The sequence below is a fragment of the Zootoca vivipara genome, chromosome 5, assembly GCF_965207765.1.
Source record: "Zootoca vivipara chromosome 5, rZooViv2.hap1.1, whole genome shotgun sequence".
In the NCBI taxonomy this organism is placed as follows: Eukaryota; Metazoa; Chordata; class Lepidosauria; order Squamata; family Lacertidae; genus Zootoca; species Zootoca vivipara.
Window position 1 is genome coordinate 82530740 of NC_142588.1, and position 23940 is coordinate 82554679.

The following is a 23940-nucleotide window of genomic DNA, read 5'->3' on the forward strand; positions in this document are numbered from 1 at the left end:
CAGATGATTTCCCAGCCTGTTATGGATCTGGGAAGTTTGCTGTCAAGGAGGAATTCAAAAACAGACCAACAGATGCATAACTCGCCTTCTTGGGTTCGCAAGGGCTGCCCCCTACTGGTGCATGTTCAACTATTGGCAACACCTTGAAAATTATTTAATTGTCTTAAGGAAGAACAGTCTGAGAGAAACTCTTGTTCTTCTCGCTTCTCTATTCATACACACCATCCACAGTTTTACATGGAAGAAATTGCAATGCCCATTAAATGCTGCCCCACTGCATCAAGGGTCTGCCGTGCTACTTCTTCTGTTTTCCGATACTAGAAAGTTAGGATCAAATTCCTACTTGTGCCATTGAAAGGACATCAGCATTGGCTCAACAAAAATAATTAAAAGATTACTTGCTTCAAGTTACAATATTAAAAATGAAGTCACAGCATAGACAGGAGGTGCCTTCATATTATGTCGGGCCACTGGTTCATTTAGTTCAGAGATTTACCCCATGACCTTTTGCATGCAAAGCACTGAGCTTCCTCCTTTTCCACTAAGTCAGGCAGAAAGTGTGACTTTCCTGGCAAAACAACATTTTGTAGACCCTGGAGTTGACTGTATTAATTGCATATTCTTGCACTGCAATTTTTTCCCCAATATACAGTACATTCAATTTCTCTCTCTTGAAAACTTGTTATGTATTGTGGCTCAAACAAGAAATGCGTCTGAACTGCACTCCATGAGGAATGATGACAGTAGTGTTTTATGGTCAGCCTACCTTTGAGTTCACAGAAATTGCCTTGTCAAATGTACCACTGCTTCAAATGTAATCGAACGACTTGATGCAAAGCACTTCTGTGTAGGAACAGCCATGTGTTCCAGATTCACAGATACAACAACTGCTGCTAAAAAGCTATGACTGCTCTTCAAATACCAAATGCCTGGGTGAACAAAAATGTTTTCACTATACCAGGCAAGGGAGTTCCATGGCCAGGGTTACACTATGGAGAAAGTGCTGCTGTGGGTGACTGTCCCAAGTGACAGCAGAGCCCCCAGCAAGGCCTCCCCTGCCAAGCTTAAGGTCAGGTAAGTTGGCACAGGGATGGCAATTGTTTTAAGCCCCTGGCCCCCAAGCCGTTGATTGATTCATTAATTTCACGAAATTATAAACTGCTTCACCATCTGAGACCATCAACGTGTGCAACAGAATAAAAATATGGTTAATAAAAATAATACAAACTCTAAAAACAATTAAAACCATTTGTACAGATGCACAATTAATACTGTTTACAGGTAGGTAGCCGTGTTGGTCTGGATCGAAGTAAAATAAAAAAATTCCTTCAGTAGCACCTTAAAGACCAACTAAGTTTTTATTTTGGTATGAGCTTTCGTGTGCATGCACACTTCTTCAGATACAGTGAAATGGAAGTTTCCAGGCACTTATGTAGAGAAGGGGTGGGGAGGGGTGGGGATGGGGAGGGGGGATCACTCAGAAGGGTGGTGGAAATGGGTGATTGACTGACTGATAGCTGTTGATGACCGCAAACGACTGCAAATGGTTTTGCATGAAAAAGCAAGGGTTGAGATGGCTGAAGATCGCTTATCATGTATAATGAGATAAGAACCCGATATCTCTGTTCAAACCAGGTCCCTCCATGGTTTTGAGCTTGGTGAATTGCAACTGTATCTGAAGAAGTGTGCATGCACACGAAAGCTCATACCAAAATAAAAACTTAGTTGGTCTTTAAGGTGCTACTGAAGGAATTAATACTGTGCAAATGTCTAAGTCACACGTAACGGAAAGCCTTCTTAAATATAATTCTGGCTGCCAAGTCATTCCAGAGGGCTGGAGCTGCAACACTAAAAGCCATTTCTAGTACAAGCTAAGAACACCTCTGGGGCATATGGTACTCTCAGCAGTGCCCCATCTGAGGAGGGCAGGGATATATGGGGCAAATTAGTCCCTTGGGTAACCTGGCCCTACTTTGTTCACGCTAGTGCCAACAACTTGAATTGGGCTTGGTAGCTCACATATGCTATTTATCCATATACCCTAACTGAGATGCAACATTTACATTTTAATAATTTGGGAAGAATTTTAGACTCAACCGCAGACAGAAATTCAAATCTACCAACTAAGGCATTATAGGCTGGCATCACAAATCACTTTGCTGTCTACAAACTTTTCTTATCATCAGTGCAAATTGTTCCTTTGGTGCATTTACATCTTAGGGAAATTATAGCCAATGTCACCACATCACATGAATTAGCTAGATCTTTTCTTTTTCGTAACCACATGATATGAGGCAAAGGGCTGAATCAGCACAGAAGAAGCTTTTAACAGCTGTGTTGTAATACAGCAAAAAACAAACAAACCCAAAGGAAGATTAGAAACAAAGTAAGTGCATTACTATATTGGGAAAGAGGCTGCAATCCTATACCCACTTACCTGGGAGAAAGCCTCACTGAACTCAATGGAACTTACCTCTAAGTATGGGATTGCACTGTTAATTAGAGAGCTACTGCCATCACATCATTAAGGATAAAACTTCTGGAACCCTTACAGAACACTCCACTGGGTATTGATTACACCTGGATCCATAACGTCAACCTAGAAAGCCTAAAAGATTTGATCCAGTATGGCAAGTTTTATGCTTCTAACAGAAGCCAAGATAGAGAGGCGATGATTTATTCTGTTTTCAGTAAAGGACTCGGGGACTTCCTTTGCCATATGATTTAACAGTGTTTTTACATACATGCCAGAGAAGAGTGGCCAACAGTTCTACCGTAATTTGTTGATGCAGTGCATATTCTTGCATTTGTCTTGTTGGTTGCTGCTATAGCCTAGGGTTCTACATCCAAGACTCACAAAATTAGTCCATAATGCTGGTGTGTGTGTGTGTGTGGCTGGTGCAAGGGCGTAAAATCTGCACCAGTGCCAAGACTTGACCTCAGCCTCGGAATTACACCTCATTGATGTTTGCTTCTGCCTTGACATGAAAGCGCCACTGTATAAAAGGGCCCAAGTCATATAATCCCTGAGGGCCATTTCAACAATGCTAGGGTAAGGAGGCACCATCAAAGGTCTCCACTCTTTCTACAGCTGTGAGAAGCCTCTTGCATAAGAACCTATTTTAAGCAGAGTAACACAGGATACGCTTTGTCTCCCCCATGGCTAATATGTACTAGTAAATCTGCCTAGTCTTCACTTCTCTGTGAAATTTTAAAGTCTGTAGAATTGTAAAGTTGGAAGGGACCATGAAGGGCTGTCTAGTCGAACCCCCTACAATGCAGGAATCTTTTGCTCAATGTGGGGCTCGAACACGAGGGTCTCATGCTCTACTGACTGAGTGATGCCAGGTGCCATGAAGTTTCTGTTAAGTAGACTTTTTTTGCAGGAGTACAGAACTTGCTTGGGACAATTACTAGGGGGAGGGTGGAAGGACCCAAATTCTTTACCTTTCATGCTGGCTCACTTAACTGCTATGGAGGTCATGGCAGGGATAATGTTGGGCCCACTCTGATCTATAACTAAGGGCCAGTTTACATTTTACATGGCAGATGGATTTCTCTCAATGTGCAGTGGACCTGTGCCAGGGAGATATGGCCTACCACGGAACACACTAAACCGTCGTATTCCAGGTCAGGCTATTTATCCACCCATTTGCTAGAACACTGGCTGATCTGACTGACTGTGGGTGTCAAAGGTTTCAGGCACAGGTCTTCTGCGCACCTGATATCTGATCCTTTTAATTGGAGATGCCAATGACCAAGTCTAGAAACTTCTGCACTCAAAGCATGTGTTCAGTCAGAAATCTACACTCCCTTCCCACCTTGCATGCTCTCAAGAATTTAGGGGACATGCCTGTCCAGATCTGTACACATTGTCGGAGGTACCAGCGCTGATGAACCCCCAATAAAGGGTGAAGAATAAGGTCTAAGGCGCCATTGCAGAGGAACTGAGCTACTCTCTACTCCAAACCTTGCAAGTTAGCAGTCACCTCATTTTTACCTTTGGTGGAATGTCTTCCTCCTGTCGTAACCAAGAACTTCGGTCAAACTTTTCAACACGAGGGGGGAGAGGAGGGTTTTCGGAGGTGGGGTCCGAGTTCTGCCTTGGCATCTCAGTGCGGTGAGAGGTCACCGTCAGAGCCTCCTGAAACCCAGCCATTCCCTTTGTGGGTTGTTCATGCAGTGACTGTGAGGCAGGCAAGGAAGGTCCTTGGGATTTCACACTGACCAGATGTGGAATCTATGCACCAAGTTAAAACAAAACCATCAGTAGGAAAAAATAAATGTAATTTTGTGTTTTTTAAAAATGAATAGTTGCAAAGCAATTTTTCTTTCTTCTCTCTTTTTTTTTAAAAAAACTTTGTTCCACATTTATTTTGGTTTGCTATTTTTTTTTAAAAGAATTCCATTCAAAAATGTAATAAGAAGATTCATAGTTTACAATATTAAGCAGAATAAGGTCAGGAAATGCCAAATATGAGATTCCTCATGTAGCCTTAATTCTACCCCCTCTACATATTCATTATGATATAATTGTTAACTATATGATCATGTGTTATTTGTGAAATGGTTTAAGAAAAATGCATGAGATTTTTTTTAAAAAAAAGTTTTTGCAGGCATATCCAAAAACATAACGGAGACCTGATTTTCTCCATGCTTTTATGTATTGGTGCAGCAGTGCAGTGATTGGTTTGATGTGACATTTTAGCTTCCTGTTACAAAGAAGAATGCAAAGAAGAAGTGGCTGTTTTCAGGAGTTTCAGGCTCTGATGAGCTGCCAAAAATTGTTAGCTTTTATTGCATTGCTACTACTATGTGGTATATATCTATAAAGAATTGTTATAAACCATTTATAGAGACTTATTTGCAAGGCTGGTGCTCCTCTTTTTTTAGTTGCACTGAGTTGCCAAAATAAAGGAAGATAGGGAAGAGAAGGAGGAGGAAGGAAGGAAGGAAGGAAGGAAGGAAGGAAGGAAGGAAGGAAGGAAGGAAGGAAGGAAGGAAGGAAGGAAGGAGCAAGCAAGCTATGAATGTATATTTTTATGCTGTGGAAGTGAATTGGCTGAGAGCTCTGCATTTAGAAATACTTTAGGATGGATCAAGATTTAGTGATGCATACTAAAGGTCAAACACCTTTTCACCCTAGGGAATACTTGAAAATTGTTGAGAGCCTTGAAGGACCACTTAATGATTTTTGTGCCTGCTGTTAATAGTTGTAATGTATAGTGCTAATGCTGTATGATTTTGAATTACATTTCTACCACCATGCAATGGATCAACTGAACGAAGCTTGTGTATCACTTGTGGTCTATGAAACACAGTAAATTCTACTCATTTCAGTGGTATACGGGGTTATTTATGGCAAGAGGTCTAGATGATTTTTTTGGGGGGGGGGTCTCAGCATTTCCCCATCAGTTTTAAAAAGGGAACTGCAAAATTATCGTCAAGATGGATGGTTTTAAATGACATGCATGAATGAAAAGAAAGCTGGGGTGGGAGAGAAGCAATTATGGTAAAAGTTTGCTCACTATCAGGTACTTTTTGTTTCAGCATGGTTGGAGGAAAAGGTCCTAACTGAGACAGAAAGGTTGCCATACTGGAGCAGACCAATGTTTCATATACAATCTTTCACTTTTCTCTCATGGAAGATGCCACCTGATAACTCCAAAATGAGGGGAAATGTTTTATCACGTGTATCCTACTTTTCTTTGGAGAACTGAGAGAAATTTATATGGTAGGTTTGGCAGGCAGGTGCCCATCCAGATTGACACCTGCTTTGACAATGTAACAGTTTGTTTGTTATCAACATAACAAAGGAGGAAGAGGGATGATCTGGAACGGAACTGGTGATCAGGTTATGAATGGAACCATGAGAATGCAAATATTCTACTTATTTACTCTCGAGTTCAGATATTCGGCTACTGTTAATTTAGCATACTCTGAAAGCTGAGTTGCTACATTTGACAGGGATTTGCTGCAGATCTTGTTCCTCTGATGAGTGTTTCCTAAGACGCACATGTCTCATTCATTGGAAAAGGTACGTTAGAAGCAACTTAGGAATGCACCTAAATAAATATAACATGTATATATGGTAAAAATATAACATTCTTGATTGATAGTTCTATGAGGTTTGGAGAAAGCAACATAAACAATACAGGGCTTGCTTACCCTAGAACTGCTAGGCAGTGGCTGTTTGTTTTTCATCAGGCAGTTTGCAGATAGGTAGTAGAGTCTCTATTAATAAAATCATCTTATTCGAACACATCATGCACCTCCCCCATGGACCACATATACAGAACTACTGCCCCACTATTAAAATAGCCCTCTTAAAATAGTGCAAGACAATTAAAATAGCCTTTCTGAGGTGTGTTTATTCGTTACTTGACCAATGGTCCCATCCAAGGCAAGATCTGGAGCAAGTTTGATACTCACATTCTCCCCGTCCTACCCCATATTTCCTTAAGGTGGTAATAAATGTACAGCTTGTTTGAATTTATGTGTGATCACCCTAACCTTGGAAGATAGAGTCTGCTGCTCCCCCATCCCAACCCAAATGGTTATCACAATGGCCTGGTTCGTAAGTCAAAGGAAGCCAAATTACGGCTCACTGGGATCACACAAACATGCTGGTTTGTTCTTGGCTTCAGAACGTGGTTAAGGAGGAGAGCACTTGACCATGATCCCACATTTGCATGACACACCAAGCCTAACACTGGCTTAGCTGCCATGCTGCACTGGGCTGAAAGGACCAGGTAGGAGGAAAACAGCTGTGATCTGCTCCCTGGGAGGCAGCACTTTTGCATATTCAGGCTAAGTCATGGTTAAGCATTATGTGCAAACGAGGCCAACATGCATGCTAGTCTTGCATCTCACAATGTCCAAGGAAGTATTTTCAAAAGTAGGGCTGAAACAGGATGTGCTAACTGGAACATTAGTTCAGCCTGCCCAAATAAACTGAACTAAGGCAGTGAAACTGCCATCATAGCGTTGCCATCAGTCAGCCTATTGAATATGACTGCATGAAACACATATTTGGCAGATGAAACACATTTAGGCAGGACATTACCTTGAATGAGGACCATGTGTCATATTTTATTTGCATATGACCAGAAGAAGAAAATGAGACTCCACTGAGTCATTGTACCTGTGGATCCACTGGTCTGAGCATGGGCGGCGTCCGAGCAGGCTGCACCCCACTAACACTAAAGGACTCTGATCGAGGAGGCAGGTTTGGATCTGATATCCTGTTGGCCACCTTGTGAGGCATTGCTGGAGAACTCTGCCGGTTGAGCCTGGAACGTTCCTCCACCTGAAGCAAGGGGGAAAAGGAGCTGTGATCTCAAGTTACCTGAATGCACGGCCTATAATATACCTACAGCCTGTACAGCCATTTCTTTAGCTCAAATTTCCAATCAGCCATTCCAAAACATCAGCAATACCCCAACAATTAATGTTTGAACACGGATTCTTTGCTATTGCAGAGGACTTTCATACCAGTGAAAAGAACACACTACAACATGCTTTGTTCAGCTAATACATTCCACTCAGCGGGCAGACAGTGCAGATGTCTAGATCTGCCTGCTGCATTCAAAGAACCCACTGAATTGAGAAAAGGGTAGTTTTCAAATGGGTAGCACTGGGTGGAAATCAGCAGGGAGCTAAGCAAAATTCAAAAACAAAAACTCAAGCCATTGAACAAAATAGAAATCAGCTGGAGGAGAGAAAAAGGAAGACACGTGAAATGAAAGAATGATAATGTACAAGAACAAATTAGAAGAGAGGTTCTAAAACACAGAAGATGAAATGGCTGGATGTGGGAAAGATGCCAATGGAAGGCAGGCCTAGTCCTAGGGGGTGGGCCTGATGGACCAGGTAGGCTCCATCAGTCAGTCAGGTGGGGGAGTACAGAGCCTGGGCATGCAATAGATCTCCTGTGCTGTTGCCCCCCGTTACTAATGTCCAGTGTCATACTCATTCTTGCACAGTGCATCTCACTCGTGGTAAAAGAAGTCAACTGAGTACAAAACAAAAGCCAGGCATCGTGATTGATCAGTGCGGAATTATTCCTTTAAAACAGACAGCCGACACCTTGTATACCATTACAATTTAAAAACTGCTTCTTTATGACAAACAACATGGTACTCTTAACTCTGTACTGTGACACAAGGCAGTAAAAAGAAACCAATCTCCCACTAAAAAGTTGAAAGAATAGACATCTAACAACTATGAGAAAATGTGTAAAGATTGTGGGTGTGTGGATGTGATGTGATGGGAAGGGAAGGTGTGTGAAGAATACTGTATACTTAATTTAACAATTTGTAAACATGGATTTTGGTGTATAATTAATGAATGGCTTGCAGCTCATTACTTGGACACCACAATCAAGGCTTACAAATGATCAACAAACCATAAATTTTGCCTAATGAAATGTGAAGTTACTACTTCAAGTTTATCAATCAATGGTATCATATCTCACATATGCAATCAAGCAAAGGATGTTTAATAGAAATAGCATAATTGCTCTTACTTCCAAGCTATTTCCCCGGGCATCAGTTGTCCTAGTAAACAACTGTTTTCATTTTTTTTTATGGAAAGTATTTTTAGATTTTTGAAAACTGGCACCCTATTCATTTCACCTCAATCTTCTTTTTGCTAACCACAAAAACATATCTCACGTACATTTGTGCTTTTCCAAATATGAAAGTCCTTTATTCCCCCATTTCACAATGAACACAATGAAAGGTAATAGCTATAGCATGTAGGTTCCCCAGAGCCTACAATGAATGGGATCAGTTTTCATCAAATTACTCCAAAATGAATGCAGTTTTGATCCAAATTCACTTTTGGGATATATATATAATATATATATATATATATGGAATGTTGTGATACCAACTTACATTCTATTCACATATTCTTTAAAAAATGGCTGTACAGGCTTCATACTGATTCCAACTCGCCTCCAGAAAGCAGCCCACCAAACCCTGCCCAAGCAGACTGCTGACATTTCTACAGCTCCAGGAGATTATAAATCAGAGGCAAGAAAATGCATTTTTATGCCATATTACAATAGCAGTGATCACGGATTGCGGTCATTTGCAAAAATCTGAACTGTAGTGTTCAAAAAATCTCCTAGTGTCGCTCCGGCCATAGCAAAATGAGCAAGCCCCACAGAAACAGGAGCAGGTTGTTGATAAGGAAGCCATGCAAAGGCAGAGAATACCAGGCTCCTCCCAGGGAATTACCTCTTTGGTTTTTGCGATTCCAAAGACTGTACAGAGAGGGTACAGCATAGGCAGCATACTGAAACCAACAGACAACTTACAGGTCACTGATATGACCTCTGCTTTTGGTTTCGGAAAGGCAAGGGCAGCGGTAAGAGCGCATAGCCAGAAGGTGTTGTTGTTGTTTAGTCGTGTCCAACTCTTCGTGACCCCATGGACCATAGCACGTTGACAAATGAAAGTTTAGAGCCAAAATTCCCAAACTGTGTGCCAGGATGTACTAGAAAATTGCTGGTGGGCCAGGAGAAACAGAATTAAAAGACACAAGCTTTTATGAGCCTGAAGCACCTGCTTGCAAAAGGAGGCTTCCTAATGAATCTCTGTATGAATTGCTGCTCTGGCCTTGCCTCCTACCACCCAGCTCTGGCTGATCAGACAATTGCTTCAATATAGGTATCTGGGAACTTCTGGTGAAAGGTTCTAATAACTGCTCACGCAGGCCAAATAATGTCTGGTAGGGTAGGAGCACCGGAAGCTGCCTTATACCAAGTCAAATCATTGGTCCATCTGGCTCAGTATTGTATACAGTGATAGGCTGAGGCTCTTCAGGATTTCAGGAGTGAGTCTTTGCCTACCTGGAAATACCAGGGATTGAATCTGGAACCTTCTGCATGCAAAATGAGCTCTGGGCCTTTTCCCACATGTAAAGATGCAGCAGAATGATTTGACCTCAAAGGAGGCATGTCCTGAACAGAGACTCGCACAGAAGCACAAGGTGGAAGGCTCTCCAGAGGACAGGGAGTTCTTACATCTTAAAAGTCAGACTTCAGTTTTATGTCAGAAAATAAGTGGGATTCTGTTTGGGAAATGCTGGCTTAGAGGCGATAGAACCCACTGACCACAATCTGCATTCCGAGAGCAGCCTTACCTCTTCTGATACCACAAATGACAAAACAAAAGCTTTAAGTGAGATTTCAAAAAGTGACACAATATGGCAGCAGGAGAAGGCAATGTGCTTGTCTGCGAAATCCAGTGATGAAGCTTGATTAAAAGATACTATGTTGACATAGAAACATCAAGAAAGTGAATCATTTCAGACAAAATATAATCCCAGATCCGAGTCAAATGCAATCACATCAAGTGTTTAATTTCAAGAAGGCTCGTATCTTTATATGCAAATTTACACCATCACCAAGCGGATGCTTACCAAGCTTCTTCAGTTTTCTTATTACAGTTGTGCTACAAAGAGATTCTCAAAATAGCAAAAACAAACACTGGATATACTTTAGGTAGAATGACTGTTATTTGGCTATATTTAAACAACCTGACTAAATTCAAGAGAGAGAATAGTTTCTGAGCAGAGTCTTGTTGATTCTTTGGCTGCCTCCAAGATACTGAGATGACTTCTCAAAAAAAGGGGGGGCACCTGAGTAGGGAAGATTCTCTTACAAAAAAATCCTCTTACACAACACAAAACCTGGAGCAGCAGATAGGACTGACAAGCTGATCAGAAAGGGATTGGTTGCTTATTTCAGAGTGTCCCAAATCAGAGTTGTGATGAAAAAAAAACTCTGAAGGTAATTTGCCAAGGAATAAAAAGATCTCCCACTGTCTCCTCTGAAAGGACCTCTCCCCTCCACAGAAGGCTAAGCCACTACCGTGACGTGTGCACCCCCCTCGCCAAATGCAGCCTGCAGTCTTTGATACTGGCTGCCTCTCATTGACCCAGCAGGGAGAATTAAATTATCCAATTATAAAAAGCACTTTCACACATTTTACGTACAAATTACCATGCCAATATATTACATCAGGGCATAATTTTAGTGGTTTCACAAAGCAATAAATGCCCCGGGTAAATATTTTATTTGCCCCTCTGTAGTTCTGTTCTTTACGATGCTTCTTGCTAGCCGTCCTCCGAATGACCGTGAAGTAGTCGGCAGAGTTGCCAAAATATTTGGGAACTTCCGGTTTGTCATCTGCTCCCAGAGTAAATGTAGAGTGCATTCTGGGACAGCCTCCAATAACTCCACCTGGGGGCCACTTCATCTTTGGCAGCAAACTACCACAGGACAACAGGATGAAATAACCTTTGCTTTGGATGTCATCATTGAATGCTCACGACCACTTTGTTGTGAAATGAGCTTGATCTGGAAGAGCACTCTACGTAACTGAATCAGTTGTGGCTTTCAAGAAGATCAGCTTAATGTTAAGAAGCTAGGTATGGAGTAGTTCTTCCCCCAAAAGGTTTCACAAGGGTATTGCGGGGGGTGGGGGTTTAGGAATGGTCACCTACAGCATTTGGCAATCCAAATAAGATACTGCATTGTAAATCAGCTGTGATGGGTTATCTAGGGTTAGTCTGTCAGCATCTTAAGGCTACTGAGCAGCAGCACATGGAAATGAGGCAAGTTGGGAGACAGAATAAGAAACGGTATGTTTTCAGAACAAAGATGCATCTGCATAAATATCGGGGTGACGTCTAGCAGGTGATAGTATTATTTCAATAGGTCTCCAAGGAATTTCAGGAAACATGCCTACATTCAAGTCTAGACCAAAGATGACCAGACTAAAACCTGTCTCCTGAAGGAATGTGCAGGATGTGCAGCAGACTAAGGAGGCAATGCAAATAATCCAAAAAGTGGAGTATGGGATGCACTTGTATTACCCTTCAACTATTTTAACTGATAGTATTTCCACAACCTGACAAGTGAACAGACATCTGAGTCTTCTGCTTAGAAGATCTGTTTCACAAGAAAGTTACTGATGTGGTTTCAAGTCTAAAGTTCAGATTCCATCAATGGAATGCTTCCCTGATAGTTTTAATATGATCCTGAATACATGCACCTAGAAGTAACTGAAATCAATAGGAGTTATTTCCATGTAAATGGATTTAAGATCAGGTGGTATTAAGAGTAAACAGGTAAAGGTAAAAAGGTAAAGGACCCCTGGATGGTTAAGTCCAGTAAAAGGTGACCATGAGGTGTGATGCTCATCTCGCTTCAGGCCGAGGGAGCTGGTGTTTGTCCACAGACAGCTTTCCGGGTCATGTGGCCAGCATGACTAAACCACTTCTGGTGCAGCGGAATACTGTGACAGAAGCAAAAGTGCACGGAAACGCCTTTTACCGTATTAAAAGGTTACCCCTGCCCCAACAGCTTATATGCTTTTCAAAGTTTTCCACGTTTATAAAAATAACTCTTGGGCAAACAGCTGAACAAACCACACTTTACAGTAAGATGAGTTTAGCCTTTATTTATGCTCTAATCAGTCTCAGGTGCAGTGGTAATACAGGAATAGGCTCCTCAAGTCCACCACTCTCACAAACTGGTGGAAACCATTTCACAATCACAATAAAAAGTTAAAAAGTGTAAAAGGCAATCACATTTTAAATGTAATTTTAAAATTCTTCTTCTCAATCAGTATTTCATCACAATTTGAACACGCAAGTAATATTAAGCAAAACCCACTACTTAACCATTCTTTCCTGCAACATTATGTTTCCTGCATCACATGCCATCACTCCAAAAGGGGCGTTTTGGATGCTGGACCTTCTTCCGCGACACCTGATATCACAGCCTGCCACAAACACCCAGATCATGAGGTAGCGATTAGCTTTGGATAGTGAGAGAGATGCACTGTGCCTCTCTCATTTTTGGAGACTTCAGCCATCTGCTACCTTGGCTGGGAAGATGAAGCTTTTCCCCTTTGGAGGAGGGAGTAGTAGGCCGTGTAGCTGAGTGTTATGTACTGAGCTGAATCCTAGAACAATAGGATTCAGAATCAGCAGTCTGATTGGTCCGCAGGAGCTACCCAATCCAACTCCAGGTGGAAGTGAATCTGAGCAGCCAATCAGGTTGCAGATTCACTTCCACCTGGAGTTGGATTGGGTAGCTCCTGCGGACCAATCAAACTGCTAATTCTGAATCCTATTGTTCTAGGATTCAGCTCAGTACATAACACCGAGGAAGGGAAATTGCCTCCTTGTAAGTGCTCCTTTCAAATGCTTGAAAAGTCCCTCAAAGGTTTTTCAGCATTCGAAAGGAATGGCCACTGATTTTCAAGTGAGCACCCATCACTATTTTCAACTTTTATAATTAAACTTTTTTTTTTTTAAAAAAGACATTGTACTTAAACCAAGTGAGCAAAAATAAGCAAGGGATCCTTTGGATCCTGATCTAGGCCAGGATCAAAATAACCCTATAAGAAGTTCTGAATATCCAGACGTGGTTTGGTGTATTGCTGGATACACTGTATAGCAAACTACTTTTGAAACTCAAAACTCTTTTTTAAAAATATTGTGCATGTAACACAATTTGATTTGATTGTTCACCTTAAGTGCAGTTTACAAACCAGAACAAACCAAACTCATAAGCCATGGTTTGTTGGCAGTTGTAAAACCTTGATTTACATTAACTACAGCTGAGCATGAGAGAGAGAGAGAGAGAGAGAGAAGGGCTGAGTGTGTGTGTGTGTGTTTCTCCACAGTTCCAAGGGGGGGGGGGGAAGGGGGGAATTACTAGGTTAAAAAAGCAAATAGGAAAAGATATGTGGATGTATATGTGGAAAATGGATTGAAACTATCACCTAAAATCATAGCATAAAATCATAAGGCAGTTATACTGGGGTATAATATCATACAGAAAAATTTAAAATATATAATAATAATAATAATAATAATAATAATAATAATAATAATAATTTATTCATATTTATTATTTATTATTTATAATAATTATTATTATTACCAGTATTATTATTAATTGAATTTATATACAGTGGGACCTCGACTTACGAGCTACTCGACATCCAACGTTTCCAACTTACGAGCGCGCTTACGATTTTTTTTGACATCCGAACGGAAAACCCGTTCGCGGCTAGATGCGGTTTCCTCGACTTACGAGTTTTTAGATGCGGTTTCCTCAACTTACGAATTTTTCCGTTTCCAATGCATTCCTACGGGAAACCGCTTTTCCTATGGGAAACTCGACTTACGAAGTTTCCGACCTACGAGTGTGCATTTGGAACAGATTTAATTCGTAAGTCGAGGTCCCACTGTATCGCCCTATAACCGGAGGTCTCCGGGCAGTTCACAGAAAATATATATATGAGCATACAGACAGCAAGGGTGGTGGCAGGATGCCAAAGGTGAACTTATTTTTGGAAATAAGTTCTTGAGATTATTAGAAATACACCACTTACTCTATTAGAGTTATAGAAAAGAAAAGGTTAGTATTCCCCTCAATAAAGATGGAAGATCTCCTAGTGGCTTGTAATACATGCACATGATTAAGGCATTGCCACGTAATTTGTGGCCTTTAATCAGTTTGTGAAGAAGCCATAGCATAGGGCAAATGTTTCAAAGGTAGAAACGTCCAGGTTCAGTTCCTGGCATCTTGAAGCAAATCAGCAAGCAGGTAATGGGGAAGATCCTGAGATCCGGGGGGTGGGGGCTGCTGCCAGCGAGAAAATATAATACTGGGATAAATGGACATACTGTCTGATCAGGTAACTTCTAGTATGCCTTATTTGTACTAGACTAATTTAAGACCTGGACACCTAAAAGAACTACAAGGTCCCAAATAGAAGCTATTTAATCAAACAAAATGCTTTTAATTGATTTACCTAACTAACCCATTAATTGACTTGACTTTGCAGCTGTTGGTTTCGCAAAATAATTTCAAAGACATATGAGGCCCAGGGAGTCACCAGAAGCAAAGCAACAGCCAGTTCCCTGGCTCAATACAATTTGTTTCCACCACGGCACCAGCCCCTGAGCAAGCCCCAGCTTCTAGAATGGCAAGAGCTTATTGGCAATGCTGAGAGAAATCACCCAACGGCTCATTTTAGTGACGCTGCCTAGCATATCTCAAGTCAGGTGTGCTCGAAGACAGAGATATGTAGTTATGAACATGCACACCCAGAGTCTGCTTCAGATGAGATACCTGAGAAGGAAGTTTGGAAGACCAACAGGAGGAATTAGAAAATGAACCCAGAGGCATCTGCAAAGTGATGCCAGAAGAAGAATTACCCTGGCAAGATTTAGAAGACTGAATCAGATCCGAGTTGGAAGAAAATGAAAGGGAATTTAAAGATGCTGAGCGAGAGCTAGAAGACAAAGATGTCAAGTTGGGCACATTCAGATGAGAAGTTTGTGGACAAAGATCAGGAGAGGGACCAAGAAGCTCTTCCATGCTTCGCCCTATCCTTGTCCTCTGCATCTGCAGATGATGGACCCCAGTGGGAAGCTGGCGATGTTCTAAGAGGCTCTCCAAAGATGCATGATGCTTCTTCTTCTCATCCGCTTGTATCTTCATCCTTCTCAAGAGGCATGCTGGACTAGAAGCACTCAGATCTAGGTTATCATGTGTTGCCGAGATATTGCATAATGATGGAACACTCCTCGAAGAGGTAATGACACTTGGGTGTAGATGAGAATGAAGTTGCTTCCTCTCCTTGTCCACATTGTGTTCTTGGAAATTCATTTTGATTTTATAGGGAGGCAGTGGTGGCTTACCTCCTTCTTGAAGGTGGGGAGAAGACACACACTTGACCTCCAATCTCATTTGCCTCTCAGGGCTGCACCCATGCGACCGAGACCCTTTGGGGGATTTCATGCCATTTCCCCCCAGCTGCTCATGAAAACCAAGACTGTTTTTGGGGTTTATAAAGATGGGTCTATTCTTTAGCTCTTCTTGTGGACTTGGCATGGAGATCTTAATAACAGGCACCCAGAGTGTTTGCTTAGCAGAGTCTGGAAAGTCCTTTCTGTGAGGGTCTAATGCTCGTTGGTTTTGTCTACCACGAGGTTTAACAATATTTAAAAAAGGCTTAGAGTTGGATTGTGGAGCAACACCTTTGTCAGTAACATAAGTCACCAGTTGTTGGGGCACGAAACTGTGGTTCTGCTTAGCTGGAATAACTGGTGGGTTATTAAAAGCTCGCTGATGTACCTGGGAAAGCAGGATTACAGAAATCAAACTATTAAAACACACGTTTTTGGTTAATCACACAAGAGTATATAATTGGCAAATGTCCTTCACCATGATTAGCTTCTAACAAAAAAAGTACCAGGATTCCAGCCCGCTTGGAAAGTTCAGCTCCAATCCAGGGTTGCATGGAAGCTAGTTGCTATAACTCACAGGTGAGAGGTCACTCAGCACATGCCCAGCATTCTTCAGCAAGGCTGATTTTGCAGAGAATGCATCATAACTACCTGAATGGAACACATCAAGGGGCCGTCTTGTTCAGCATCCCATTTCTAACAGTGAGCAGTCAAATGCTTTTGGGAACTTCTCAAGGAGAGCATGAAGGCACCAGCTCTCTCCCATTGGCCCCCTCCACCTAGCAACCAGCATTCAGAGGGACCTTCACTCTGAACATGGAAGTGCCATTTAGCTATTATGGACCTGTCTTCCATAAATTGCTCTAATCCCATTTTAAAAGCTAGCTTTGCCAATGGTCATCACCACTAAGTCATGCAGCAGTGAACCTCCCAAGTTAGTTAAGTATTTTCTTTTGTCTGCCCAATCAATTCCATTGCACGACGCCAAACTCCAGTGTTAAGAGAGAGTGAAAGCACTCTCTCTATCCAAGCCCTCTAAGCATTCATAATTGTATAAAGCTCCATTACACCCTGCTTAGTCACCTTTCCCCCCTAAACTAAAAAGCCCCCAATACTCCAAAGTAGCTAACATACTAACATAGTGCCCTCTAGATTTTGTTGGACTCCAACTCTCATTAGCCCCAGGCAGCGAGGCCAGTAGTCAGGGATGATAGAACATGTATGGTAATCCGTGTTGGCTACTGCTGAGATATTCCCAACCCCCCATAAGCAAATTGCTCCAACATTTCAGTCATTGCGGTTGCCCTTTTTCTACCTTTTACAGTTATCTATCTGACTATTGTCAGCTGCTATGAGGTCCATCTGGGTGCAAAAATGCTGCAAGCATTTCACAAGTAATTTCATTAAAAATCATTTAATTCAACAGTATGCGCTGCTTCCTGCTCAGGATTTACAGGAACCCTCCTTCTTCCCTTCCCTTCCTCTGGGTATGAAATTGACTTGTATAGAAGCTGTTGTCACTTGGTCTAGTCAATTTCAGTGCTCCTTGACTGACAGAGGAGAAAGAGACCCCCCCAAATTAGAAATGACAAAAAAGGCATTTGGATTTTGACTCTCTTTCCCTCAACACTCCTCCATTACATTTGTAGGGCAATCAAAATGCAGCTGCTAGATCAGGGCTACTTCCACGAGGAAGTTGCTCCCATTGCACACAAAACTATGCAATGCAGGTGTTTCCATCTGTGAACAAAGCTCCCCACTCCTAGTCCCATTTAGCACACATTCCCACAGCCACAAGGGCAAGAAATCTGCTTTTCAGATAAGAAATGAAAATGATAGCGGTGATTTTCAGGAATCTACATTCTACATCATAAAACAGAACTGTGTATAGGACACACCTGCAAATGGAGAGTCTGCAACAGACAAGAAGCTTCTGAAGTGATAGCAATTACCATGCTCCCGTGACACCCAAGATTCCCATTTGAACGGGCAATAGCTTCTTTCAGGGCTACCGTGTTGTGTGGGGGATGCTAGTTTCTTATTCAGCAGCTGGCACAATTACAGCAGAGATAAGAGCAGGCTGTTCCTGACCTTGACCCATCAGCAGGCATCATCAGTAATAAGCCACAAAAACAAACTGGGGCCGGTGTTCAGAGTTTTATCCTCTTTTTTTCAAGCCCCCCCCCGCCTCTCGCCTTAGCAAGTTAACAAATAAGCAGCCGTCAAGACAAATTACATGCAACAGGGTCAACAGAGAAGATGAACAAGCACGACGTGCAGAGAAAGACTTTTATACAGAACTGTGGCCAACCAGGCAATAAATAAAAACAGATGGCATCCATATCATGATAAAAGAGCTGCTGATATGCTAGGCCAGAAGGCAGCTTCCCAACACAGTCTAGGCCGGTGGTTTTCAAACTGTGTTCTGGGGGATCCTGAGTTCTTCAACATGAAGATCAGTAACAGAGAGCAGCTTCCTAGAAAGATTGTTTGCCTGCCATTGACTTGAATTATCCAGCAACATCCTGCCACAAGGACACAGAGTGTGTTCAACAGCACCCTCTCTCTGTTCATGTCAGGCAGTAGTTGAGATCCATCAGACATGGACAATATCCTCACATGAACTGAGTATGCACCTTAGAACTTATCTAAGAGATTTCTGCAATGTGCTGAGGTTTTTGCGGCAGATGTGGAAATGTTGCTCAGAACATGAATATATGTGGAAAGGGGTCCCTAACATACAAAGTTTGAAAGCCACTGATCTAGGTTCAGTTCCTGTGCATTAGAGCAGGAAAAAACCCCCCAGTAAGTACCTTTTGGGGTGGGTCTCAAAACACAATACCTACTGTACAGTACTGATACTCCAGCGTGACCACCTGTGGGGGATCAGCCAGGATGACACTGTGGGCACCTATAGACAATGGTGTTGGACAGGCAAATTGGATGCCCAGTACACACACACACACACACACACACACACACACACACACACACACACACCTCTTCTTTTTCTCTCCCCCCTCCCTGCTCAAGGCTAAGATCCATTTTATTTTTCTATGGCATCTATAGATTATGTGAGGGGGTACCTGGGGAATCTTTGGAATGCTGTGGGTAGAAAATGGAAGCAACTGTGCACTATCTATGGTACTTAAAACAAAATGAGAGGCTGATGGCAAACTCATCCTGAATTAACTTCATCAGAGAACTGACGCTGGTCACCATTAATACAGAAGATAGGCCATTGATTGGCCAAAAGGACCCTCTGGACTACTTCATCTGAGAAATGGATTTGCATAATGGTAGCATTCATAGAGGTGTTCATGAGGGTTTCAGCACAGTTTCGCTCCTCACACAATTCATTATAGCACAAGCCTGAGGCCTCATTCACCTGACATGAGAATCTCAAATCCACTTAGTGGAGTCATTTTTTCCACCATAAGGTGATATCAGTGAGTCTTCTGTGGGCTCCATTCATGAACACTAGACTTATGTACTAAAGCCCCTTCAAGCCATATGTAACAAGGCTTTTATCTAAGCACTCTTGAGTAACGATAGCAAAGTAGAGGGGTATCCTCAGAACAGATTCCAAGCAAATCTCCACAACTAGGACTTTACTTCATGGTGAACATGCAACTGTCTAACGTGGGCGTTAAAAGGGTTGCATTTTTTTTTACAGTATTTATTATATAGTATTTCTACTACAGCTATACCAAACATTGTCCAGTTTTAATTTTCAAGTAAAAACCAGCAATTTCAATAGGGTAGATATTTACTTGAAACAATAGTGCAAATAGTCTCCTTTCATTTCTCCTCACTGCTGATACTTCTTGCTCCCTGGTTTAGTCATATGGATCAATCAGGGATCATGCCGTCATATAACACCATGTGACCAATCAGATTTGGGTCTGTGATGACATCAGAGGGCAAATGAGTGCACTGCAGGTGAAGCAGCAGTTTTGAATAATCAGCTTTAAAAGGGGAAAAGGGTGTTGTTGGTTTTTGCAGCACTGAAAATATTTTTTTCTTCCTACCCCAGGGAAAGGTGCAAAACAGAAAACATGGCCATTCCTACCTCCTTTGCCCACGCTGGTTTCTCACTGGCATTCAGCCCTTCCTTGTAATGGTAGAGGGGCTTCTTCTCTGCTGATCTCTGGTCCTGCCTCTGCTGTTGTTGCTGCTGTTGTTGCAGGGAGACCAGGTAATCCCGCTCCTGTTGCAACTGCCGCTGTAGCCTCTCTGCCTGCCGTTGCTCTTCTAACTGCTTGCGCTTATATTCCTACCAAGACATGTAAGCCAAACAAAGATTTAGAAGCAGCATGGCAGCTTGAAAGGTACACAGCCAATATGGTGTTGAGGGAAATAACAAAAGGCAAACACAGATACATATCAAGTGGAAACTTAAGCCCAAATAGCAAGGATGTAGTAACCCTAAGAGACCAAATGGACCCTGGGTCTTGCAGATGTTGAAGCAGGTTTCTCTTTTTACTTGTGTTGTTGTCTGGGTGGTGTCCATTGTAAAGCATATTGCTGATTAAAAAGGGATTGTTTTCTATTCTTTTCTTTTCTTTGTGCTCTTTACCCTGTCCCCAATGTATTGAACTACTTACTCACACTGCTTCTGAAACGATGTGCTTCATAATTCCTCTGACTCTTGACACTAGACATTCATGTGGCCTTGAGACAGCATGAACTCTGGTCCACACAATCTCTTTTCAAGCTCCATCAAATGTGACAACTTTGGGGGAAGCGGGGTATACTCACAAAACCATCACATTTTGTTGGGAAATTGTGACAGTCTGAAACAAGTGTGGAAGCGGTTTAAGCTTGTAGTCTAACCATGCCTCCTAAATCATGCATATTTGGTATCTGGATGGTACCACCGGGTTATCTGAAAATTAGCTTGAATGCATTGCATGCCCAGAGAAAAGTCTGGAAAACCTGTTACTGAGGCAGTTTCTTTCTTTCTAAATAGTTTATTTTAAACTTGTTGCTTTGTTCAGTTAGTGGTCCAATTTGTAATTTTACAGCCTTGAAGTTCTGTCCCTTCCTATGGTTATGAAACTAATGGAGGGAAACATTATTTATGCAATGAAGGATTTGCATATGCCAGCCTTTCCCAACCTATTGCCCTGCAGATGCTGAACTCAAACTCCCATCAGTCCCTGCTAAATGGCCTGTGGTTTGAGATGATGGGTGGGAGCTGTGGACCAACACATCTGGAGAGCTCTAGGTTGGGGAAGTCTAGCATACGCTGTCCAGTCGTATAAATTAATGGATCTATTGGGAAGAGGGAAACAAGGCATGACCTCTCCAACAGCATTGATAAATATAATACTGTTTTTTAAAAGAAAAATGAAAAGAATAACAATTCGCATCCAAAATAAAGACAAGATATAAATTTAGCTTAAGTGGCAGGGTGGGGAGAGTACAAGTGAAAGAGTATATATGCAGGAAATTCAGCAAATAAACCATGTCAAAACTGTAAACAGCATGAAAAGGCGGTGCAAAAATGTTTCTGTCAGGAATGTAAAGCTAAGCAGCCTGCTACCGAAATATGCCGTCGAATCCTATAAAACCAAGAAGAGATTACAGGGAGCAAGTACATTTCAGTTAGATTGTATTCCAGCACACAGTGCCAGTAGCTTTCAATTAATAGCTTTGCAATAAACACAGTAGAGGCCTGTTCCTTCCATGAAAATGAAGGATGTTCTAGAAGCGGACTGAGCAGAGGAAAAGACGTGCACAGCGATGGCTGTTCCAGTTATTGGCAGAAAGGCAACGAAAACATTCAGAGCGTGGCAGCGCTTGCATTCAAGGAAGAAACCATTCCTTAGCACAGCAGAGAGTTGGACAATTCTCTTGCCAGGTGATGGGAGAGAACCTGGGTAAGAGTTGGCAAAATAATTATTGAACGGGACTCTCCACACTCACATTGGCCTAGACTTTTAGGACTGCCACCTAAAATTGTTGTTGTTTTAATCAATAACTACTTTGATTCTGTGCCTTTTGGTTTCGTAACTTCAAGCCTGGTCACTGGTAGTCCACCTGCCCTTCAATACTGCTCTCACAGGCTGCAACTCAGGGAGAAGACACATGCTTTCCTATGAACATGGGTGTCCTAGAAGCAGTAGCAGGAATACTGCATTTCAGACTATATGTGCTTGATCCTCATTTCAGACTATATATGTTTAATCCTTAATCTGGCCAGCTCTAGATAGCAGGTGACTATTACTATAAAAAATTAAATGGCCCTGTATGTTGGTGCAAATATCAAGGGAAAAATTGCCTTTCCCTTCGTGCTGTGGGTGCACTCAATCTGAATTAACTCCCCTAGAGATGCTAGTAGCTGTAGATCCTTGCCTGTTTATTTTCTCTTCTGTAGCTACCAGCAGCCAGGAGTGGATTTGGATTGGGGCGGTAGCATGGACAGGGGAAGGGGCTAACCTCTCTCAATGTCATGCCTCTGATCCAAATTGTTCCTGCCCTAGCAGCTGCTTTTAAGAAGAAGTAAAATACACCAATAGAGCTAAGCATGAAGCTCCGAAGTAACATCTAGTTAGGGATCAGGATATTTATCTCTTTTTAACAATGCACCGACTCAAACTAGTTAGGGCCAGATAAAACTGCTTCCTGGGCTAGAGCCAACCCTCGGACTACCAGCCGGCCATCCCATTACTGCATGCTCCTCCAAACATTTGAGTGTGTTGGGAATTTAATAAATATTACAAATGCCAATGCTTGAACAAATTAAGGTACTCAGATTTATAATGTACAGGAGAAAGGCAAGTCTCCGAAAGAGATGGCAACCCTATAAGTCTGAAGGCCTGGTTACACAATTTGTTAATAACATGCATTCTCACTATACACAGAAAGGGCTGGGCAAAGGATGTGACAGGGATCCTGACTCCCCATTACCAGAAGTAGAGCTTGCTCCTGCAGTAATTGCTGCTGCAGGATCTCTAACTGCCTCTGTTCTTCCTCTAACTGTCGCCTGATGTATTCCTGGGTGCGCAGCAGGGAGCAGAAAAAAAGGAGAGAAAAAGAAAGAACCGTAATTTCAAAGAGAAAGAAGTGGCCACATGTTGAAATTCGAAGAAAGAACTGCAGAAACATTAAGGAGAGGAACCAAAGGGAATGCAATGTTATTGTGATGCAAAGCATTTGGATGAACACCATACAACTTTGAAAAAACTGCTGATGAGATACCACCAAAGTAGATGGCATAGTAACATTCAGGGCTGCCTGTATGTTATGCATAAAATAAGGAAGGCAATTTCTGGGCCACAGTTACCCAAATTCTGTAAAAAGAGGTAGGGATAAATCATCTGATAAACTGAACAGAAATGCAACCACAACTGGTGAAAAGCTCTTTAAACAAATCTGATCAGATGTTGTTCAACCAATTTGAGAACAAGCATTCTACTCAGACTTACTATTTTTTAAAAGCAGGGGTGGCTCATGGACCACCAGCTGATGCTGAACTAAAACTCCCATCATCCCTGAACATTGGCCAGGCTGGCTGTGACTGATGGGATGTGCAGTTCAGAAACATCTGGAGGGTCAAAGTTTAGGTGACTTGGCTACCTCCAAGCTTGATTCAAGTACCCAATTGCTGCACCAAGAAAAGCTGAAATATGTCTATAAAGGTGTAACTTTTCTTTTGTGTGGTTTATCTGGGTGCTGCTCATCATCATGGTGTTGGGGGTAGGAAAATGATGGCTGTAAGATTTTCCCTTAAAGAGCCCATACAGTCTCTGGTCTTGAAATTTTGTTTATCAGGCACTTCAACCCCGTCTTCATGCCAGATGGGCTGAAAACATACTTCTCTTTTTGAAAATGAAGTTGAAAGCTGAGATTTGATATTATTATAATCAGTTTCAATATTAATAAATTCATCCTGTATTTTCTGTATTTTGTTTACTTAATATGTTTAAATAAATAAATATTATTATCCTCCAAAGAGCATAAGGTGTTCTAAAACACACAGTAAAACAAATAGAAACAAAATCTTAACATCATAAAATTCAAATCATCTTACATTAACTCATTCTAAATGTTGCAACTCACCCTAAATTCTGACATTGGCCAAAAAAAGGCAGGATGCAGACCATCTTGCACGTTTACTACTAGACTGTACTCACAGATCATGATAAA

The 23940-nt window shown here is 41.8% G+C and overlaps 1 protein-coding gene and 1 non-coding gene across 7 annotated transcripts in view; one reads left to right on the plus strand and one right to left on the minus strand.

Annotated features, from left to right (window-relative positions):
• Nucleotides 1-23940, minus strand: part of TNIK (TRAF2 and NCK interacting kinase) — a 278512-nt gene that overhangs the window by 39567 nt on the left and 215005 nt on the right. For 3 of the 6 annotated variants that reach the window (XM_035132805.3, XM_035132804.3, XM_088669854.1), the window contains exons 14-16: nt 19859-20062; nt 7145-7309; nt 4001-4240 (exon numbers count right to left, since the gene is read on the minus strand). In XM_035132805.3, coding sequence (XP_034988696.2) covers nt 4001-4240; nt 7145-7309; nt 19859-20062 — 609 coding nt within the window. Of the gene's footprint in view, nt 1-4000; nt 4241-7144; nt 7310-19858; nt 20063-22701; nt 22789-23940 lie in introns of all 6 variants that reach the window. The other 3 variants (XM_088669855.1, XM_035132806.3, XM_035132807.3) reach the window with 2 other exon arrangements.
• Nucleotides 14431-14552, plus strand: LOC118094120 (U6atac minor spliceosomal RNA). Its single transcript, XR_004693729.2, has one exon. It is a non-coding gene; the product is annotated as a U6atac minor spliceosomal RNA (small nuclear RNA).